General features: G+C 41.1%; 1 protein-coding gene across 4 annotated transcripts in view; it reads right to left on the reverse strand.

Annotated features, from left to right (window-relative positions):
* Window positions 1-698: 698 nt before the first annotated feature.
* Window positions 699-23,638, reverse strand: part of LOC128695397 (CYFIP-related Rac1 interactor B) — a 101,767-nt gene continuing 78,827 nt past the window's right edge. For all 4 annotated transcript variants that reach the window (XM_070095564.1, XM_070095567.1, XM_070095566.1 and 1 more), the window contains 7 exons: window positions 17,167-17,269; window positions 11,729-11,865; window positions 10,957-11,160; window positions 8,013-8,092; window positions 7,335-7,461; window positions 4,975-5,045; window positions 699-3,270 (listed from right to left, as the gene is read on the reverse strand). In XM_070095564.1, coding sequence (XP_069951665.1) covers window positions 3,204-3,270; window positions 4,975-5,045; window positions 7,335-7,461; window positions 8,013-8,092; window positions 10,957-11,160; window positions 11,729-11,865; window positions 17,167-17,269 — 789 coding nt within the window. In that variant the 3' untranslated portion in view covers window positions 699-3,203. The remainder of the gene's footprint in view (window positions 3,271-4,974; window positions 5,046-7,334; window positions 7,462-8,012; window positions 8,093-10,956; window positions 11,161-11,728; window positions 11,866-17,166; window positions 17,270-23,638) is intronic.

The raw sequence follows: 23,638 nt of genomic DNA on the forward strand, positions 1-23,638 counted from the left end.
GAATCTTGTTATTTTGGCATTTCAACTTTTCATCTTAAATAAACACCTCTCCCCATTTTTCCTACTTTCTATATTCAGAAAGCATTAATTTAAAAGTAAGGTAATTAGTTAAAAAACACAGAAGTCCACCTTTCAATATTACAAAAAATAGTAAAACATTAGGCTTACTTCCTAATACACATACTTTATATAAGTGTGAGAGCACATACCAAAATAACAGATTTATTTTGTGACTGGTAATCAAGCAATCCATTAGTCTCTCACTTTACTCCCAAGTTTCTCTACAACAATATAATGTTCTGACTATGTCGACAGTGTTTGTACTTTAATGGGCAATTTGTGATGTCTGTTTGGCATCTGAGGTGGTCTGTTGGGCTTTGATTGGTAAGCTGTTACAAAAATTATAAATATTAAAAATATGTCACACTCAGTGCAGCAGATTATTAAAAAAATGTGCACAATGTGCTACCAAAGAACCTCTCTACCATCATTACTTTAAATTGTACATGCACATTAAAAAAGGCATGTCCCAACTAAAACGGGAACCATATGTTAAATCCTCCTGAAGAGGGAATATTTTTTACTATTAATCTTTATTATCTGTGAAACAGATTATAGAGGTAATGATGCACAAGAACCTTATCTTCAAGAAATGTATAAACGTAAGTCTGCTTTACTATGTACACGACTACCTTGGATAGCTAATCCTTTATCTTAAACTAACAACTGAGCAGATGATAACCCAACATGAGAACTAGCAGATATGAGCTCACCCTCTATTATATCAGAAACAATTGCTACATCAGTCTTTTGTAAAGAGAAAATAAAACGGCACTAGAAATTTTGTTGCCCGTTAGACATCATTAAAAGACAAATGGCAATTATTCATGTAAAGATGAAAATGTCTTAAATCTTTATATATGAGTGACACATTTCGGAGAATGATGCAAATAAATAACTCCTTTAAAACAGAGGATAAGATCAGATCAACTTAGTTATTTAACACTTGCTGGCCACACAGGTGTTACTTTTTATTCCACATGTAGTAAATATTATAGTAACTTTTATTTGTTAAAAGCTAGATTTTTTTTTTAAATTTTACCGTAGCTATCAACATGTAAGAAAAATATCAGATTGATAAAAAAATGTATCTAGATTTTATTTACTTGAAGTTTTAGAGCTACCTGCATTTAATTTGCTTCAACACTGTCTCAATATTAACTTTTATTGTGCAGAAATTGGTATACTTCAGTCAAAGTATGTTCTTATGGTATTATGCTACCTCTCAGTACCTACTCTATGCTACTACCCTTTATACTAAGTATTGGCAAGCAGTGTTTACACTGTTCTCACACACACACACACACACACACACACACACACATGCACACACGTACACACACACGTGCACACACACGTGCACACACACACACACACATGCACACACGTACACACACACGTGCACACACACGTGCACACACACGTGCACACACACGTGCACACACACACGTGCGCACACACACATGCACACACACTCATGCACACACACTCATGCACACACACTCATGCACACACACTCATGCACACACACTCATGCACACACACATGCACACACACACATGCACACACACACATGCACACACACACATGCACACACACACATGCACACACACACATGCACACACACACATGCACACACACACATGCACACACACATGCACACACACACATGCACACACACACACATGCACACACACACACATGCACACACACACATGCACACACACACACATGCACACACACACATGCACACACACACACACACACACATGCACACACACACATGCACACACACACATGCACACACACACATACACACATGCACATACACACATGCACACACACACATGCACACATGCACACACACACATGCACACACACATGCACACACACACATGCACACACACACATGCACACACATGCACACACACACGCGCACACACACGCACACACACACGCACACACACGCACATGCACACACGTCAGGCCCATACTGGAGTATGCAGCACCAGTTTGGAATCCACGCCTAGTCAAGCACGTCAAGAAATTAGAGAAAGTGCAAAGGTTTGCAACAAGACTAGTCCCAGAGCTACGGGGATTGTCCTACGAAGAAAGGTTGAGGGAAATCAGCCTGACGACACTGGAGGACAGGAGGGTCAGGGGAGACATGATAACGACATATAAAATACTGCGCGGAATAGACAAGGTGGACAAAGACGGGATGTTCCAGAGAAGGGACACAGACACAAGAGGTCACAATTGGAAGTTGAAGACTCAGATGAATCAAAGGGATGTTAGGAAGTATTTCTTCAGTCATAGAGTAGTCAAGCCATGGAATAGCCTAGAAAGTGACGTAGTGGAGGCGGGAACCATACATAGTTTTAAGGCGAAGTATGATAAAGCTCATGGGGCAGGGAGAGAGAGGACCTAGTAGCAATCAGCAAAGAGACGGGGCCCAGGAGCTATGAATCGACCCCTGCAACCACAAATAGGCGAGTACAAATAGGCGAGTACACACACATGCACACACACATGCGCACACACACACACACACACGTGCACACACACGTGCGCACACACGTGCACACACACACGTGCACACACACATACATGCACACACACACACGTGCATGCACACACACACCTCAGTATGATAACAGTTCAGCAAGGATCACAACAAATACTTTAATATGAAGTGAAAATAATAAAAATGTGATGACACTAAGGAAAATTATACATGTGGCTCTGCTCTGAAACAACATTTATATATGAAACGCATGATTATTATACTGTACTACAAATACATACAACGACTAGTTTTTCATCTGATTATTGAAGAGGGTTACATAAAAACACTAATTTCTGTAATGATTCAGCTTGTGTGTCACTATTAAAAATTAAATGTAGTAACTGGATATAAAACAATGATTTCAATAATGCACATCAACAGTCAAAAGCTTAAAAATAATTTATAACAGGTATTGTAGAAATAATTATTCAATTAACCGACCAAGAATCACAGCAATGGTTCAGATAATCCAGGGGTTAAAAATGATCATGGTAGGGAAAACATCACAAGAAACATTATCATATACTGTCTCTGCTTTAATTTCTACTTCCATTATAAAAGTATAGTAACTATGTTATACTGAGAGCAACATCTTAATCTGTTTAGGAGTGTTGTCGTCATTAAGGTGCTTCGTTGTATATCTGCAAGGAAGAGAACATACTGGTAAAACAGACTAGCTAATATAGGCAAAGGTTTCATCTTTGTTGATCTGTTGAAGCTACAGGCTCAAAGTAAATATCCTACCTCAGCTCATTTCAAAGCCCAGTCCTATATATGGTTCACTACTATTACTATTCACTGCCCCAGGATACAATTCACAGCAGTTGGCTATCACTCAGGTATCCATTTTTTGTTTTGTGAACAGGGGGCAACAAGTTTAAGCCCAGTGTCTTGGCTTGCACAGAAATGAACCCAGGTCCTTCAGTTGTGAGCCAAAGATACTATCACTGAGTAACAATGTGGTAACATTGCTATTTCTACTGGAAATTTTAATGATGTTTTAAAATTACCATTCTTGCTTTGCAATTCTCTCTTGTTCCTTAAAATTATAAAACTAAAATTGAAGATCTGACAATATTCAATACAATATGCAGTTTAAAAAAGCAGTTTAAGGCATTTTATTGAAAAAGCATTTCATCCACCAGGTACTTTATCACTTCTCACAGAGACAAGCAAATATGGCATATATACAGTAGAGAAGGCACGAGGCGAGTTGTCGAACTGGGCATTGTGGCATCTCCTGTTGTAATGTGATTTAGCTAAGTTGAATCACTGAATGTTTTTAAATTATGAAGGGCCAATAGGCCAAGTGCAGTGCTCCTCCATATATAGTTTTAAATAACAGCAGTATTATGTCTGGTGAGAATATGTTTTTTCTACAGTGCTTCTGAGATTATGAATAATTTTGAGTTCTGTGTGCTGGAGCTAGTAGCAGCACTCAGAGAAGATTCAAAGTACAGCCTATTATGTCTGACTCCTCCTTTGATAACTAATCTGGTGTCAGATTTTCATCAAATAATTTATCGTGTTCTAGTGAATAGCATTGCATTGTTCATGTCATCCTTCTGGCAGATGTATCTGTGTTCAATGATCCTTATGCTTAGTTTCCTCCTGGAAGTTTCACCCACATAAAACATATCACAACCTCCATATGGTATTATGTAGACACTGGCAGTGGTGTCCTTGGTTACAATTTTCTTTTTATCTAGGCCTTTTATCATAACAGAGGATATGTTGACAATTCTGATGCTGGCCTTGGCTAAGGATCCAGAGAGTTAACTGCTTGTGTTGTTGACAGGTAGGACTATGTAATATATCTGCTGGGATTGGAAGTTTATTTTGCACTGTGTAGTATATTCTCCTCTTTGCTTTTCCTGCAGTTAGTGATGAAGTGCTGTGGAGAGCTATGTTCAAGGAAGGTTTTACTGATGTAGCACAAGGGCACCACCAGAAGTTTTATGTATTAGGGACTAAAGAGTGGCAATCTGGTTGGAAGAGAAAGCTAGGGAAATTGTCTTGAAGCACTGTTATTACTATTTTTATTTTTTGAAGGGATTTGGGGACTTCAGCCCCCCCTTACTCTCCACTGGCACCACCCATGATGTAGCTGCATTCTTCATCAAGGACTGACTGAATAACTAATCCTACGACTTCTTAAACCATTAAAAGTCCTATGTTCTGTTCTGCTGCCATGACAAGATAGGTAGCTCAGTAAATTATTTATGTTAGTGTGTGTGTTAGACCTTGAAATTTACTTGGCTAAGTCCCATTACAACTGATATGTTACCTTGCCTATATTTTATACTTAATGATATATGATACAGAATTAATTAAGAGATAATTACCTGAGAGCATTAAGAAGATTTTCTGAACTCGATGCAGGCTGATCTTTTAACACTTTCACACATCCTTTCACCTGTAAGAGGAATATTTTATTAATGAAGTATGTACATTATAAGAAACTTATTCCATACAATAACCACTATAATTTTTGAAATATGTTTTAAGGACAAAGTCCATAGTAAAGGCAAGTTACTTGTTTGCACTGCATGAATCACAAGATTTACATGGAAGCCTATTCATGGGTCTAGGCCAGATATCTGTGAACCAGTTGGGAACCCATAACCGACTGGTGTATTCTTCTTAGAAGGCTCTGGTTATTACTGGAGTATGTAGGAGTCTATTTCTTAATTTTATTTTTAAACTGGTGCAAGATTTTTTTTTTTTAAATACACTGGCCATCTCCCACAGAGAGGATGATCCAGAAAAGAATCATTAGAAACATTTTCACCATCATTCACACTAACAACAATTTTCAACACGTACATTGCAACTGGGCAAATACCTGACGTATGGAAGACTGCAAACATAGTCCCCATTTTTAAGGAAGGAGACAGACACGAGGTTCTAAGCTACAGACCAGTGTCACTAATGTGTATAGTATGCAAAGTCGTGGAGAAGATTATCAGGAGTGGTGCAGCACCTTGAACAGAATAAGCTTATAAACGACAACCAGCACAGATTCAGAGAAGGAAAATCCTGTGTCACAAACCTACTGAAGTTTTATGACAAGGTAACTGCAGTAAGACATGAGAGAGAGAGAGGTGGGTAGACTGCATTTTCTTGAACTCCAAGAAGGCTGTCGACAGTTCCTCACAAGAGATTAGTGCAAAAGCTAGAGGATCAGGCATGCATAACAGGAAGGGCACTGCAATGGATCAGAGAATACATGACAGAGGCAACAACAAGTCATGGTATGTGACGAGGTGTCAGAGTGGGTGCTACGACAAGTGGGGTTCCACAGGGGCCAGTTCTAGGACCAGTGCTATTTTTGGTATGTGTGAAAGAAATAATGGAAGGGATAGACTTAGAAGTGTCCCTGTTAGCAGATGTGAAGCTAATGAGGAGAATTAGATCAGATGAGAATCAGGCAGGAATACAAAGAGACCTGGACAGGTTGTAAGCCTGGCCCAACAACTGGCTCCTCGAATATAACCCCACCAAATGTAAAGTCATGAAGATCAGGAAGGGCAAAGAAGACTGCAGACAGTGTCTGGGCTAGGTGGCCAAAGACTACAAACCTCACTCACAGAAAAGGATCTTGGGGCGAGTATAATACCGAGCACATCACCCGAGGCTCACATCAACCAGATGACTGCTGCAGCATATGGGCGCCTAGCAAACCTGAGAATAGGGTTCCGATTCCTCAGTAAGGAACTGTTCAAGACTCTGTACACTGTGTATGTCAGGCCCATACTGGAGTATGCAACACTAGTTTGGAACCAACACCTGGTCAAGCATGTCAATAAATTAGAGAAAGTGCAAAGGTTTGCAACAAGACTAGTTCCAGAGCTTCATGTTGATCTGCATGTCTTAGTATTTATGAATAATTGGCAACCACCTTAGCAATCATCTTGGATTTTTCAAATTCCTCAAGAGTAAAGGAGTGGCACTCATTGGACTGTCAATCTATGCAAGTCAGAGGTTTAATATCAGCCAAGAACAAGTTTTTTTAACACACCAGCTGTCTCCTGCTGAGGTAGTGTGACCCAAAAAAGAAGAAACACTTTCACCATCACTTGGTCTTGCCAGAGGCACACCAACACTACAGTTCCAATGCCCCTCCAAACTGCAATATCCTCCACTCCCTCTTCAGAGAGCAGGCACTGTACTTCCCACCTCCAGGGCTCAAGTCTGACTAACCAGACTATATTCATGCATAAGAACTAAAACTTATTACAATGGCAACTGGAGAATGGGAGGTAATTAGCTTTAATGCAAAGGGAAGGATAGCTCCAATTTCTTGAATCAAAAGCCTTTCAGCAACTTCAAAACGCTTCCCCTTTGAAGGGTAGTTTACGTTAACTACAAATGTAAACTATGTTTGACCTAATCAGCCATGTATGATACAGTATGGTCATTCCTCTTGTGCTCAATACACAAGTTTCATGACTGTCAGTGACCAGTACATCAGGAAAAAAATACACCCATAATTCACAGAAAAACTAATTCTAACTACTTACATTATATGTTAATTGAAAAGTTAGTGCTTCAGCACTGTTCTGGGCTGTATCTGTCTTCCAGCAAGATAAATATCTGGAGGCAGTTATCCTGAGTCTTCAATGGAGGATATAAAACTAAAATAATGGCAATTAATATACATTCACATTGATTACATGCAAAGATATTAAGATGATAAACTTACATCAACATTGGAAGCCTTTACAAAAGCACCCACTGGATGAACATGGTCATAAAGAATAATGAGTGCAACCATGACCCTTAAGATGAAGAGTTGTGTCTCCTCACGTCGGAATCTGGCTATTAATTCTCTGAAATAAAAGAATCCGATAAAGGTTCGATGGTCACAGTCTGTTACTTAAAACAGCTATGTAATTAAAAAAAATCCTCTATTTTATAAAGGATTCTTAAAAAATTTTTAGCAGTCAACCCTAGTAATTTATGCACTGTACAATGCTATACATAATAGTTAAAAAGCTCTGATAATCCTGGCAACAGTATATGATCTGAGTATAGTACAACAATTTTGCTTTTCTTTCGCACTTATATATTGTTTTTCCTATATGTATCAGTCTTAAGCTTCCTCTGCAAATTATTAAAGTTTAGAACAGTAACTGCCAACCCATGAGCCTTGGACCCCTGGAGGGTCTGAGTTATTCCAGACAGTTCATTAAGCATTACCGAGTTTGTCATAATGCGTTTTCAAATTTTCTGAAGCTGAAAAGGGATTGCCATACTGAAAAAAGTTGGGAGTCACTGGTCAGAGGAAATAAACTAGATGCTGCATTATGTACATGTACAGTTTATCTTTAAGGTAATTAAGATTTGTAAGATGCAAGACAGGCAAATCAACAATACTCACGGATTTTCCAACATTCTTTGGCAGACTTTAGCCATAGTACCTAGAGTTTCTGTTGTGTTTTCTAAAGGAATCTCCTTGTGCTGTTGTAAATGAAAAATAAAATTGCAGTGATAAAAAAAGAACAGTAAACTTACCCCTTATTTCAAATTACAATACATAGAGGTAGAGTCACAAGAAGCTCATTCAACCTGCCTTTTTGTCATAATACTATCTCAAAAGTGAAACCAAATACAGGTAAATAGTTGAAGTGTAAAAACTGAAGAGTACTCTCATGAATTTAAATTTTAAAATCTCATCACATGACATACAAGTGGTCTGTCTTCCACAGACACAACCACTTTCAATGTTATCCTCGTATCCTACAAGGCACCTCCCAAAACAAATGCAGTCTAACCTGCCGCCTACACACCTAGACAGGAAACTTTTAGAATCTTCTAGCACAGAATTCCATATGTTGGGTCTTTTATTTACATAAGATTAATATATCAAAAGAATTTTGGAGTGAGTTAAACAAGTTAAGAAAGCCTAGGGAAAGTATGGATTTGTCAGTTAAAAACAGAGTAGGGGAGTTAGTAGATGGGGAGAGGGAGGTATTAGGTAGATGGCGAGAATATTTTGAGGAACTTTTAAATGTTGAGGAAGAAAGGGAGGCGGTAATTTCATGCACTGGCCAGGGAGGTATACCATCTTTTAGGAGTGAAGAAGAGCAGAATGTAAGTGTGGTGGAGGTACGTGAGGCATTACGTAGAATGAAAGGGGGTAAAGCAGCTGGAACTGATGGGATCATGACAGAAATGTTAAAAGCAGGGGGGGATATAGTGTTGGAGTGGTTGGTACTTTTGTTTAATAAATGTATGAAAGAGGGGAAGGTACCTAGGGATTGGCGGAGAGCATGTATAGTCCCTTTATATAAAGGGAAAGGGGACAAAAGAGACTGTAAAAATTATAGAGGAATAAGTTTACCGAGTATACCAGGAAAAGTATACGGAAGGGTTATAATTGAAAGAATTAGAGGTAAGACAGAATGTAGGATTGTGGATGAGCAGGGAGGCTTCAGAGTGGGTAGGGGGTGTGTAGATCAAGTGTTTACATTGAAGCATATATGTGAACAGTATTTAGATAAAGGTAGGGAAGTTTTTATTGCATTTATGGATTTAGAAAAGGCATATGATAGAGTGGATAGAGGAGCAATGTGGCAGATGTTGCAAGTATATGGAATAGGTGGTAAGTTACTAAATGCTGTAAAGAGCTTTTATGAGGATAGCGAGGCTCAGGTTAGGGTGTGTAGAAGAGAGGGAGAATACTTCCCGGTAAAAGTAGGTATTAGACAGGGATGTGTAATGTCACCATGGTTGTTTAATATATTTATAGATGGGGTTGTAAAAGAAGTTAATGCTAGGGTGTTTGGGAGAGGGGTGGGATTAAATTATGGGGAATCAAATTCAAAATGGGAATTGACACAGTTACTTTTTGCTGATGATACTGTGCTTATGGGAGATTCTAAAGAAAAATTGCAAAAATTAGTGGATGAGTTTGAGAATGTGTGTAAAGGTAGAAAGTTGAAAGTGAACATAGAAAAGAGTAAGGTGATGAGGGTATCAAATGATTTAGATAAAGAAAAATTGGATATCAAATTGGGGAGGAGGAGTATGGAAGAAGTGAATGTTTTCAGATACTTGGGAGTTGACGTGTCGGCGGATGGATTTATGAAGGATGAGGTTAATCATAGAATTGATGAGGGAAAAAAGGTGAGTGGTGCGTTGAGGCATATGTGGAGTCAAAAAACGTTATCTATGGAGGCAAAGAAGGGAATGTATGAAAGTATAGTAGTACCAACACTCTTATATGGATGTGAAGCTTGGGTGGTAAATGCAGCAGCGAGGAGACGGTTGGAGGCAGTGGAGATGTCCTGTCTAAGGGCAATGTGTGGTGTAAATATTATGCAGAAAATTCGGAGTGTGGAAATTAGGAGAAGGTGTGGAATTAATAAAAGCATTAGTCAGAGGGCAGAAGAGGGGTTGTTGAGGTGGTTTGGTCATTTAGAGAGAATGGATCAAAGTAGAATGACATGGAAAGCATATAAATCTATAGGGGAAGGAAGGAGGGGTAGGGGTCGTCCTCGAAAGGGTTGGAAAGAGGGGGTAAAGGAGGTTTTGTGGGCTAGGGGCTTGGACTTCCAGCAAGCATGCATGAGCGTGTTAGATAGGAGTGAATGGAGGCGAATGATACTTGGGACCTGACAATCTGTTGGAGTGTGAGCAGGGTAATATTTAGTGAAGGGATTCAGGGAAACCGGTTATGTTCATATAGTCGGACTTGAGTCTTGGAAATGGGAAGTACAATGCCTGCACTTTAAAGGAGGGGTTTGGGATATTGGCAGTTTGGAGGGATATGTTGTGTATCTTTATACGTATATGCTTCTAAGCTGTTGTATTCTGAGCACCTCTGCAAAAACAGTGATAATGTGCGAGTGTGGTGAAAGTGTTGAATGATGAAAGTATTTTCTTTTTGGGGATTTTCTTTCTTTTTTGGGTCACCCTGCCTTGGTGGGAGACAGCCGACTTGTTGAAAAAAAAAAAAATAATATATCAAAAAGATCTGTACCTAGTATGTGCCTATGCATTCTTCAAGATAAGTTTTGAAACTGGATTAATATTTGTACTAAATGTCCAATCATTGAAAATGTTTTGTATGCCAATTAAATTTAAACTTTAGAACCAGACAACACATACTCCAAATTTTCTAGAACATAACCAGTGCTTCTTGTGAGGATCAACTACATAATACATTTAATTAGTTTAATCTTATTTATAAAAAAACATGAAACTTAATAACTTTAAAAAGTAAACAGATTTAACACATTTTAAGTATTACACTACTGTACCTAAGTATTTCACTACTGTATTTATTTTCTTCATAAAACAGCACACAAAACATTCATTACCTCAGTAACAAATTTGGAAGTAGCTTCACTAAGGATTTTGAGCATCGGAGTGGAATTGGCATAAAAGAGACTCATTTTATTTGCCAGTTGATGGTCTATTGTTACATCATCTTCGACAGTCTCCATACCATTGTGTTCAATCTTGAGACGCATGACGGTGCGACGATAGTAACTAAAATCATTCTGGATGGCTGGGGTTGTCATCTACAGGAGGAGCAGACACAATCAAAACACTTTAAAAATAGCAAATAAGGGATGCTATCATATTTCTAGGCAATGTGAAAAAATAAATATTCTCAATGAAAGCCTGGTTCCCTAAAAATGTTGTAAATAAAGCAGACACACAGGAAAACCTCATTCAAACATTTGTTTAGTAAATCAGTTGCCAAGAGAGGAAGTGCAACCCAATATTCTCTTGAACACACTTTCATACATACACTAAAAGCATAACTCTGCTACTGAAGATATAAATATGTACTGTAGTTAATTACAAAGAGGGAAATTGCTGCCACAATCAATTCATAAGCCCGTCTACATAGTAGTATCAAGAATTAAGTAGAAGTGTAAACTGAAAAGGGCCCCAGAGTTTTAATAATCAATAAATACATTTAAATCCCTTCTCCTGTATAAATTACTAAATTTAAAAAGAAATTCTTTTGTATTTCTTTTTCAGTCACCCTGCCTGGGTGAGATATAGCTGATTTCTTAAAAATAAAAGTACATTTACTGTGATATCAACAATTTTTAAACCTAAAAAGAATATATCCTTTACCTTAAGTTCATCAAATTTAAGAGTAAATTCAAGTATTTCAGCAAACTGTTTGACCAGTGCTTGCTGCGTTTCCAGATGCTGAGTTGGAGATATCTCTGGCCCACACAATTCTGCTAGAATACGTGGAACGATCATCTCTGTAAATATATTCTTTTATTATAAAAAAAAAAGACCTGCTTTATTTTCTGTTTCTTATGACTCCATCAACCCCTAAACTGTCCAAACGTAGATCTACGTTCACACACGTAGCGCTCTGAATGAAGATCTACGTTCAATTTTATATTGTTTATGCAAAAAAAAAAAAGTAGATCTACGTTCGGAGTGCTACGCATGCAAACATAGATCAATGTTTGGACAGTTTAAGGGTTAATGTAGCAATGGTGCTTCACTCAGCACAATGCTTTCCACAGCATTAACAATGCATAATTAGTAAAAGTAAAAAAAAAAAAAACTCAAAGTTAGTTAAAGGTCCTGATTTTATGTTTATAAGAAATACAGTAGTAGGTTGGTAGACAGCAACCACCCAGGGAGGTACTACCGTCCTGCCAAGTGAGTGTAAAATGAAAGCCTGTAATTGTTTTACATGATGGTAGGATTGCTGGTGTCTTTTGTCTGTCTCATAAATATGCAAGATTACAGGCATGTCTTGCTACTTCTACTTACACTTAGGTCACACTACACATACATGTACACGTTTATTTATACACACTCATCTGAGTTTTCTTTGATTTTATCTTAATAGTTCTTGGTCTTATTACTTTTCCTTTTATATCCATGGGGAAGTGGAATAAGAATCTTTCCTCCGTAAGCCATGCGTGTTGTAAAAGTCAACTAAAATGCCGGGAACAATGGGCTAGTAACCCCTTTTCCTGTAAAGATTACTAAAAAGAATAAGAAGAAGAAAATTGTCAAAGTGGGAAGTCTGAATGTGCATGGATGTTGTGCAAATGATAAGAAAGAGATGATTGTGGATGTTATGAATGAGAAGAAACTGGATGTCCTGGCTTTAAGTGAAACAAAGCTGAAGGGGGTGGGAGAGTTTCAATGGAGAGGAATAAATGGGATTAGGTCAGGGGTTTCAAATAGAGTTAGAGCTAAAGAAGGAGTAGCAATAATGTTGAAGGATAAGCTATGGCAGGAAAAGAGGGACTACAAATGTATAAATTCAAGGATTATGTGGAGTAAAATAAAGATTGGATGTGAAAAGTGGGTTATAGTAAGCGTGTATGCACCTGGAGAAGAGAGAAGTGTAGAGGAGAGAGAGAGATTCTGGGAAATGTTGAGTGAATGCATGGTGAGTTTTGAATCAAGTGTGAGAGTAATGGTGGTTGGGGATTTCAATGCTAAAGAGGGTAAAAATGTTATAGAGGGAGTAGTAGGTAAATTTGGGGTGCCAGGGGTAAATGTAAATGGGGAGCCTTTAATTGAGCTATGTGTAGAAAGAAATTTGGTAATAAGTAATACATATTTTATGAAAAAGAGGATAAATAAATATACAAGGTATGATGTAGCACGTAATGAAAGTAGTTTGTTAGATTATGTATTGATGGGTAGGCTCCAGGATGTACATGTTTATAGAGGGGCAACTGATATATCGGATCATTATTTAGTTGTAGCTACAGCTAGAGTAAGAGGTAGATGGGAAAAGAGGAAGGTGGCAACAACAAGTAAGAGGGAGGTGAAAGTGTATAAACTAAGGGAGGAGGAAGTTCGGGCGAGATATAAGCGACTATTGGCAGAAAAGTGGGCTAGTGCAAAGATGAGAAGTGAGGGGGTTGAAGAGGGTTGGAATAGTTTTAAAAATGCAGTATTAGAATGTGGGGCAGAAGTTTGTGGTTATAGGAGGGTGGGGGCAGGAGGAAAGAGGAGTGATTGGTGGAATGATGAAGTAAAGGGTGTGATAAAAGAGAAAAAGATAGCTTACAAGAGGTTTTTACAAAGCAGAAGTGTTATAAGAAGAGCAGAGTATATGGAGAGTAAAAGAAAGGTGAAGAGAGTGGTGAGAGAGTGCAAAAGGATAGCAGATGAAAGAGTGGGAGAGGCACTGTCAAGAAATTTTAATGAAAATAAGAAAAAATTTTGGAGTGAGTTAAACAAGTTAAGAAAGCCTAGGGAAAGTATGGATTTGTCAGTTAAAAACAGAGTAGGGGAGTTAGTAGATGGGGAGAGGGAGGTATTAGGTAGATGGCGAGAATATTTTGAGGAACTTTTAAATGTTAAGGAAGAAAGGGAGGCGGTAATTTCATGCACTGGCCAGGGAGGTATACCATCTTTTAGGAGTGAAGAAGAGCTGAATGTAAGTGTGGTGGAGGTATGCGAGGCATTACGTAGAATGAAAAGGGGTAAAGCAGCTGGAACTGATGGGATCATGACAGAAATGTTAAAAGCAGGGGGGGATATAGTGTTGGAGTGGTTGGTACTTTTGTTTAATAAACGTATGAAAGAGGGGAAGGTACCTAGGGATTGGCGGAGAGCATGTATAGTCCCTTTATATAAAGGGAAAGGGGACAAAAGAGATTGTAAAAATTATAGAGGAATAAGTTTACTGAGTATACCAGGAAAAGTATACAGTAGGGTTATAATTGAAAGAATTAGAGGTAAGACAGAATGTAGGATTGCGGATGAGCAGGGAGGCTTCAGAGTGGGTAGGGGATGTGTAGATCAAGTGTTTACATTGAAGCATATATGTGAAAAGTATTTAGATAAAGGTAGTGAAGTTTTTATTGCATTTATGGATTTAGAAAAGGCATATGATAGAGTGGATAGAGGAGCAATGTGGCAGATGTTGCAAGTATATGGAATAGGTGGTAAGTTACTAAATGCTGTAAAGAGTTTTTATGAGGATAGTGAGGCTCAGGTTAGGGTGTGTAGAAGAGAGGGAGACTACTTCCCAGTAAAAGTAGGTCTTAGACAGGGATGTGTAATGTCACCATGGTTGTTTAATATATTTATAGATGGGGTTGTAAAAGAAGTAAATGCTAGGGTGTTCGGGAGAGGGGTGGGATTAAATTATGGGGAATCAAATACAAAATGGGAATTGACACAGTTGCATTTTGCTGATGATACTGTGCTCATGGGAGCTTCTAAAGAAAAATTGCTAAGGTTATTGGATGAGTTTGGGAGTGCGTGTAAAGGTAGAAAGTTGAAAGTGAACATAGAAAAGAGTAAGGTGATGAGGGTATCAAATGATTTAGATAAAGAAAAATTGGATATCAAATTGGGGAGGAGGAGTATGGAAGAAGTGAATGTTTTCAGATACTTGGGAGTTGACGTGTCGGCGGATGGATTTATGAAGGATGAGGTTAATCATAGAATTGATGAAGGAAAAAAGGCGAGTGGTGCGTTGAGGTATATGTGGAGTCAAGAAACGTTATCTATGGAAGCAAAGAAGGGAATGTATGAAAGTATAGTGGTACCAACACTCTTATATGAGTGTGAAGCTTGGGTTGTGAATGAAGCAGCGAGGCGGCGGTTGGAGGCAGTGGAGATGTCCTGTCTAAGGGCAATGCGTGGTGTAAGTATTATGCAGAAAATTCGGAGTGTGGAAATTAGGAGAAGGTGTGGAGTTAATAAAAGTATTAGTCAGAGGGCTGAAGAGGGGTTGTTGAGGTGGTTTGGTCATTTAGAGAGAATGGATCAAAGTAGAATGACATGGAGAGCATTTAAATCTGTAGGAGAAAGAAGGCGGGGTAGGGGTCATCCTTGAAAAGGTTGGAAGGAAGGGGTAAGGGAGGTTTTGTGGGCGAGGGGGCTTGGACTTCCAGCAGGCGTGCAAGAGCGTGTTCGATAGGAGTGAATGGAGACGAATGGTATTTGGGACCTGACGATCTATTGGAGTGTGAGCAGGGTAATATTTAGTGAAGGGATTCAGGGAAACCGGTTATTTTTATATAGCCGGACTTGAGTCCTGGAAATGGGAAGTACAATGCCTGCACTCTAAAGGAGGGGTTCGGGATATTAGCAGTTTGGAGGGACATGTTGTGTATCTTTATACGTATATGCCTCTAAACTGTTGTGTTCTGAGCACCTCTGCAAAAACAGTGATTATGTGTGAGTGAGGTGAGTGTTGAATGATGAAAGTATTTTCTTTTTGGGGATTTTCTTTCTTTTTTAGGTCACCCTGCCTCAGTGGGAGACGGCCCACTTGTTAAAAAAAAAAACATTCTTTTTATGATATACATTGTAAATCCTTCCCCTCATCATGAGACAAACAGACAGACAAGTGCCAATACAACTCTCACTCTCTCTAAATAGAAAGAAATGGTTATTTTTAGTTGCACTGAAAATGAAAACATTGCATATCAATACTAAAAGTATGAAGAACAAAAATCAATATGATCACAAAGCAAAAACAGTTTCAGCACAAAAAAAAAAAAAAAACATGTATAGTAGCAAGACACATAAGAATAGATAAATACAGTATAAGAAAATATTGGCCTCTAAAAATCATACCAAAATCAATTATGAACATTTTACAGTACATATATACAGTAAGGAGCTTTTAGAAAGGAAGTTTTCATTGCTTTCATAGATTTAGAAAAGATATATGATAGGGTGGATAGGAGAGCAATGTGGTAGATTATGCAAGTGAATAAAACAGGTGGTAGGTTACTGAATGTTGTCAAGAGATTTTATGAGGATAGTGAAGTTTAGGTTAGAGTATGTAAGAAGATTATTTCCCAGTAATAGTAGGCCTTAGCCAGGGATGTGTGATGTCACTATGGCTGTAACATTTATAAATGGGGATGAAAAAGAAGTGAATGCTAAGGGGCTGGGTAGAAGTGTGGGATTAAAATATGCAGAATCTAGTACATCTGTGAAGAAGGCTAGAAGGGTAGACAAGGTTCGAGGGTGTATAAATCTGTAGTGGAGGGAAGGCAGGGTTTGATAGGAGGGTAGGCAAATTGTTGTTGGGACTTGTCAAGTTATTGGAGTGTGAGCAAAGTAACACATTGTGAAGGGATTCAGGGAAACTGGTTAGTCAGATTTGAATCCTGGAGGTGGGAAGTACAGTGCCTGCCCTTCTGAAGGAGGGGTGGTGATATCTAGTCTGGAGGAATATCTGAACTGTAATATCAGTGAGCCTCTAGCAAGACAGTGATGGAATGAATAATGGTGAAAATGTTTCTGTTTCAGGTCACCCTACCTCAGTGGGAGACAAAGTGTTAAAAAAAAATACAATGAACACAATTAAGGTGACCTCAAAGAAGATACTGAAGCTAGCAGACCAAACTGGTAGACCATATACAGTAGTTAATAAGGCAGCATTCAAAAGAATCTACAATACTCAGTATGTAGACAAAACAAGTGGAAAGAAAGGAGACTGAATAATACATGTATTCATAATTCCCAATTATATATGAAAAAATTTAGTATTTTGATGTTAAACTGGGCTATTAAGTAGGATTTTTAGTCATACAAAAATTCCAATAGCTGACCTATATCATTGGAGAAGAGGTAGAACTGCTTAAGTTTTTGTACGAGTGGTGTGACCATCTCCCATGCTCTTCTCTGGTAGTCATCCCCAGGGTCACTGATGGCCTGCAACATGCCATGGAAACATTTTTTAAAGTAACTATTTATGAACATATATTATCTGTAGTACTGTACCCATCTGAAATTAGTTATGTGCATTAACAGAAGCAGATCTTTGCCTGTGGTGTCTTGTCATTATTAAGTATATGCAGTATTGCATTGTTTAACATTTGCAGTGAGTATCATACACCATCTCACCTTCTAAATTCATTCCAGCCAATTATGACAATCTACAAACTTGTGCTGTGCTGTGCTTTCTAATGTGTTTTCTGCATTTTTTTGGTAACAGAGTACTACAGTATCTAGAATTGTTACCTCTGACAGTGGGGATTATTGCAACATATAATCAGCTGTTGAGAGCAAGGACATCTGAGATTAGAGTTTATAGACGTGAACAAACACTACGACATGTTTATTAAAAAACTTTTCAGTCCTGTGACCATGAACAAGGTCCCTGAACCGAAACATTGTCTACTAAATATGCCCGAGTGTTTGCTTACATGTCTTTTTTTTTTTTTAAAATTGCTATCGATTACCAAGGTTTACACCACATAAGATTAATTAACAGTCTCTATCAAGTTACAGTAAGAATGGTGACCAAACATTCCAGGGGAGAATTTTCTGGAAGGTTTCACTGTATATAAAGTTGGGAAAACCAATGGGGGAGTTACACAGGATATATACTGTACATCAAGAGGTGTAGGTCTCTTGGTGTATACATGCCAGGAGTTAACTTAATCCCTATTTTTGGAATTTTAAGTATTCTTGCCTGGTGGTGAACATAATACGTATATGCAGCATCTATTATGTTCGTTAACCAATCATGAGAACGGTCAGTCAGTATATACTGTACAATCAGCCAGTCAATGAAGAAGTCTGAAGCAACACCAAAGATACATTGTAATACTGAGACAGTACAGTGTAGTACTGAGTACAGTGTAATACTGAGACAGTACAGTGTAGTACTGAGACAGTACAGTGTAGTACTGAGACAGTACAGTGTAGTACTGAGACAGTACAGTGTAGTACTGAGACAGTACAGTGTAGTACTGAGACAGTACAGTGTAGTACTGAGACAGTACAGTGTAGTACTGAGACAGTACAGTGTAGTACTGAGACAGTACAGTATATTAAACTGATCATGCAGTGTTGTGATTATCTTGGTGTACAACACTTGGAAGAGCATGGCATGGTGGAGGGAGCATGGAGGGTGTAGTGGAGGGAGCATGGAAGGTGTAGTGGAGAGAGCATGGAAGGTGTAGTGGAGGGAGCATGGAGGGTGTAGTGGAGGGAGCATGGAGGGTGTAGTGGAGGGAGCATGGAGGGTGTAGTGGAGGGAGCATGGAGGGCATAGTGGAGGGAGCATGGAGGGAGCCTATGGGGTATAGTGGTGGAAATAGGAGAGTGAAGTGGAGGGTGTTATGGAGGGATAATGGGGGTGTAGTGGAGGGATCATGGTGCAGCGGAGGGATCATGGTGTAGCGGAGGGATCATGGTGTAGCGGAGGGATCATGGTGTAGCGGAGGGATCATGGTGTAGCGGAGGGATCATGGTGTAGCGGAGGGATCATGGTGTAGCGGAGGGATCATGGTGTAGCGGAGGGATCATGGTGTAGCGGAGGGATCATGGTGTAGTGGAGGGATCATGGTGTAGCGGAGGGATCATGGTGTAGCGGAGGGATCATGGTGTAGCGGAGGGATCATGGTGTAGTGGAGGGATCATGGTGTAGCGGAGGGATCATGGTGTAGTGGAGGGATCATGGTGTAGTGGAGGGATCATGGTGTAGTGGAGGGATCATGGTGTAGTGGAGGGATCATGGTGTAGTGGAGGGATCATGGTGTAGTGGAGGGATCATGGTGTAGCGGAGGGATCATGGTGTAGCGGAGGGATCATGGTGTAGCGGAGGGATCATGGTGCAGTGGAGGGATCATGGTGCAGTGGAGGGATCATGGTGTAGCGGAGGGATCATGGTGTAGTGGAGGGATCATGGTGTAGCGGAGGGATCATGGTGTAGTGGAGGGATCATGGTGTAGCGGAGGGATCATGGTGTAGTGGAGGGATCATGGTGTAGTGGAGGGATCATGGTGTAGTGGAGGGATCATGGTGTAGCGGAGGGATCATGGTGTAGCGGAGGGATCATGGTGTAGTGGAGGGATCATGGTGTAGTGGAGGGATCATGGTGTAGTGGAGGGATCATGGTGTAGTGGAGGGATCATGGTGTAGTGGAGGGATCATGGTGTAGTGGAGGGATCATGGTGTAGTGGAGGGATCATGGTGTAGTGGAGGGATCATGGTGTAGTGGAGGGATCATGGAGGGTATAAAGTAACACCTAGGTAGCAGCAAGGTTTGAAGGTTGGCGCCACGGTGTTGGTGAGGAACAAAGGCTATTGACCAGCAAGTTGCCACTACCACCACCACGGTTGTCTTCATGCAAGAATAACAAGCCAGCACCTACCTCTACACTCCACCCACCATATATACCACCACCTCCACCCACCATATATACCACCACCTCCACCCACCATATATACCACCACCTCTACACTCCACCCACCATATATACCACCACCTCTACACTCCACCCACCATATATACCACCACCTCTACACTCCACCCACCATATATACCACCACCTCTACACTCCACCCACCATATATACCACCACCTCTACACTCCACCCACCATATATACCACCACCTCTACACTCCACCCACCATATATACCACCACCTCTACACTCCACCCACCTTATATACCACCACCTCTACACTCCACCCACCATATATACCACCACATCTACACTCCACCCACCATATATACCACCACTGCACTCCACCCACCATATACACCACCACCTCTACACTCCACCCACCATATATACCACCACTGCACTCCACCCACCATATATACCACCACCTCTACACTCCACCCACCATATATACCACCATCTCTACACTCCACCCACCATATATACGACCACCTCTACACTCCACCCACCATCTCTACACCACCCACCATATATACCACCACCTCTACACTCCACGCACCATATATACCACCACCTCTACACTCCACCCACCATATATACCACCACCACTACACTCCAGGCTCTGGTGGCCTGGTGGTTAACGCTCTCGCTTCACACGGTGAGGGCCTGGGTTCGATTCCCAGCCAGAGTAGAAACATTGGACGTGTTTCTTTCCACCTGTTGTCTATGTTCCCCATCAGTAAAATGGGTACCTGGGTGTTAGTCGACTGGTGTGGGTCGCATCCTGGGACACTGACCTAAGGAGGCCTGGTCACAGACCGGGCCGCGGGGGCGTTGACCCCCGGAACTCTCTCCAGATAAACTCCAGATAAACACCCACCATATATACCACCACCTCTACACTACACCCACCATATATACCACCACCTCTATACTACACCCACCATATATACCACCACCTCTACACTACACCCACCATATATACCACCACCTCTATACTACACCCACCATATATACCACCACCTCTACACTCCACCCACCATATATACCACCACCTCTACACTCCACCCACCATATATACCACCACCTCTACACTCCACCCACCATATATACCACCACCTCTTCACTCCACCCACCATATATACCACCACCTCTTCACTCCACCCACCATATATACCACCACCTCTCCACCCACCATATATACCATCTCTACACTCCACCCACCATATATACCACCATCTCTACACTCCACCCACCATATATACCACCACTGCACTCCACCCACCATATACACCACCACCTCTACACTCCACCCACCATATATACCACCACTGCACTCCACCCACCATATATACCACCACCTCTACACTCCACCCACCATATATACGACCACCTCTACACTCCACCCACCATCTCTACACCACCCACCATATATACCACCACCTCTACACCACGCACCATATATACCACCTCTACACTCCACCCACCATATATACCACCACCTCTACACTCCACGCACCATATATACCACCACCTCTACACTCCACCCACCATATATACCACCACCTCTACACTCCACCCACCATATATACCACCACCTCTACACTCCACCCACCATATATACCACCACCTCTACACTCCACCCACCATATATACCACCACCTCTTCACTCCACCCACCATATATACCACCACCTCTACACTCCACCCACCATATATACCACCACCTCTACACTCCACCCACCATATATACCACCACCTCTACACTCCACCCACCTTATATACCACCACCTCTACACTCCACCCACCATATATACCACCACCTCTACACTCCACCCACCATATATACCACCACCTCTACACTACACCCACCATATATACCACCACCTCTACACTACACCCACCATACATACCACCATCTCTACACTACACCCACCATATATACCACCACCTCTACACTACACCCACCATATATACCACCACCTCTACACTACACCCACCATATATACCACCACCTCTATACTACACCCACCATATATACCACCACCTCTACACTACACCCACCATATATACCACCACCTCTACACTCCACCCACCATATATACCACCACCTCTACACTCCACCCACCATATATACCACCACCTCTACACTCCACCCACCATATATACCACCACCTCTTCACTCCACCCACCATATATACCACCACCTCTACACTCCACCCACCATATATACCACCACCTCTACACTCCACCCACCATATATACCACCACTGCACTCCACCCACCATATACACCACCACCTCTACACTCCACCCACCATATATACCACTGCACTCCACCCACCATATATACCACCACCTCTACACTCCACCCACCATATATACCACCATCTCTACACTCCACCCACCATATATACGACCACCTCTACACTCCACCCACCATCTCTACACCACCCACCATATATACCACCACCTCTACACCACGCACCATATATACCACCTCTACACTCCACCCACCATATATACCACCACCTCTACACTCCACCCACCATATATACCACCACCTCTACACTCCACCCACCATATATACCACCACCTCTACACTCCACCCACCATATATACCACCACCTCTTCACTCCACCCACCATATATACCACCACCTCTTCACTCCACCCACCATATATACCACCACCTCTTCACTCCACCCACCATATATACCACCACCTCTACACTCCACCCACCATATATACCACCATCTCTTCACTCCACCCACCATATATACCACCACCTCTACACTCCACCCACCATATATACCACCACCTCCACCCACCATATATACCACCACCTCTACACTCCACGCACCATATATACCACCACCTCTACACTCCACCCACCATATATACCACCACCTCTACACTCCATGCACCATATATACCACCACCTCTACACTCCATGCACCATATATACCACCACCTCTACACTCCACCCACCATATATACCACCACCTCTACACTCCACGCACCATATATACCACCACCTCTACACTCCACCCACCACCTCTACACTCCACCCACCATATATACCACCACCTCTACACTCCACCCACCATATATACCACCACCTCTACACTCCACCCACCATATATACCACCACCTCTACACTCCACCCACCTTATATACCACCACCTCTACACTCCACCCACCATATATACCACCTCTACACTCCACCCACCATATATACCACCACCTCTACACTACACCCACCATATATACCACCACCTCTACACTACACCCACCATATATACCACCACCTCTACACTACACCCACCATACATACCACCATCTCTACACTACACCCACCATATATACCACCACCTCTACACTACACCCACCATATATACCACCACCTCTACACTACACCCACCATATATACCACCACCTCTATACTACACCCACCATATATACCACCACCTCTACACTACACCCACCATATATACCACCACCTCTACACTCCACCCACCATATATACCACCACCTCTACACTCCACCCACCATATATACCACCACCTCTACACTCCACCCACCATATATACCACCACCTCTTCACTCCACCCACCATATATACCACCACCTCTACACTCCACCCACCATATATACCACCACCTCTACACTCCACCCACCATATATACCACCACTGCACTCCACCCACCATATACACCACCACCTCTACACTCCACCCACCATATATACCACCACTGCACTCCACCCACCATATATACCACCACCTCTACACTCCACCCACCATATATACGACCACCTCTACACTCCACCCACCATCTCTACACCACCCACCATATATACCACCACCTCTACACCACGCACCATATATA

This window comes from Cherax quadricarinatus, chromosome 50 (genome assembly GCF_038502225.1).
Source record: "Cherax quadricarinatus isolate ZL_2023a chromosome 50, ASM3850222v1, whole genome shotgun sequence".
Taxonomy (NCBI): domain Eukaryota; kingdom Metazoa; phylum Arthropoda; class Malacostraca; order Decapoda; family Parastacidae; genus Cherax; species Cherax quadricarinatus.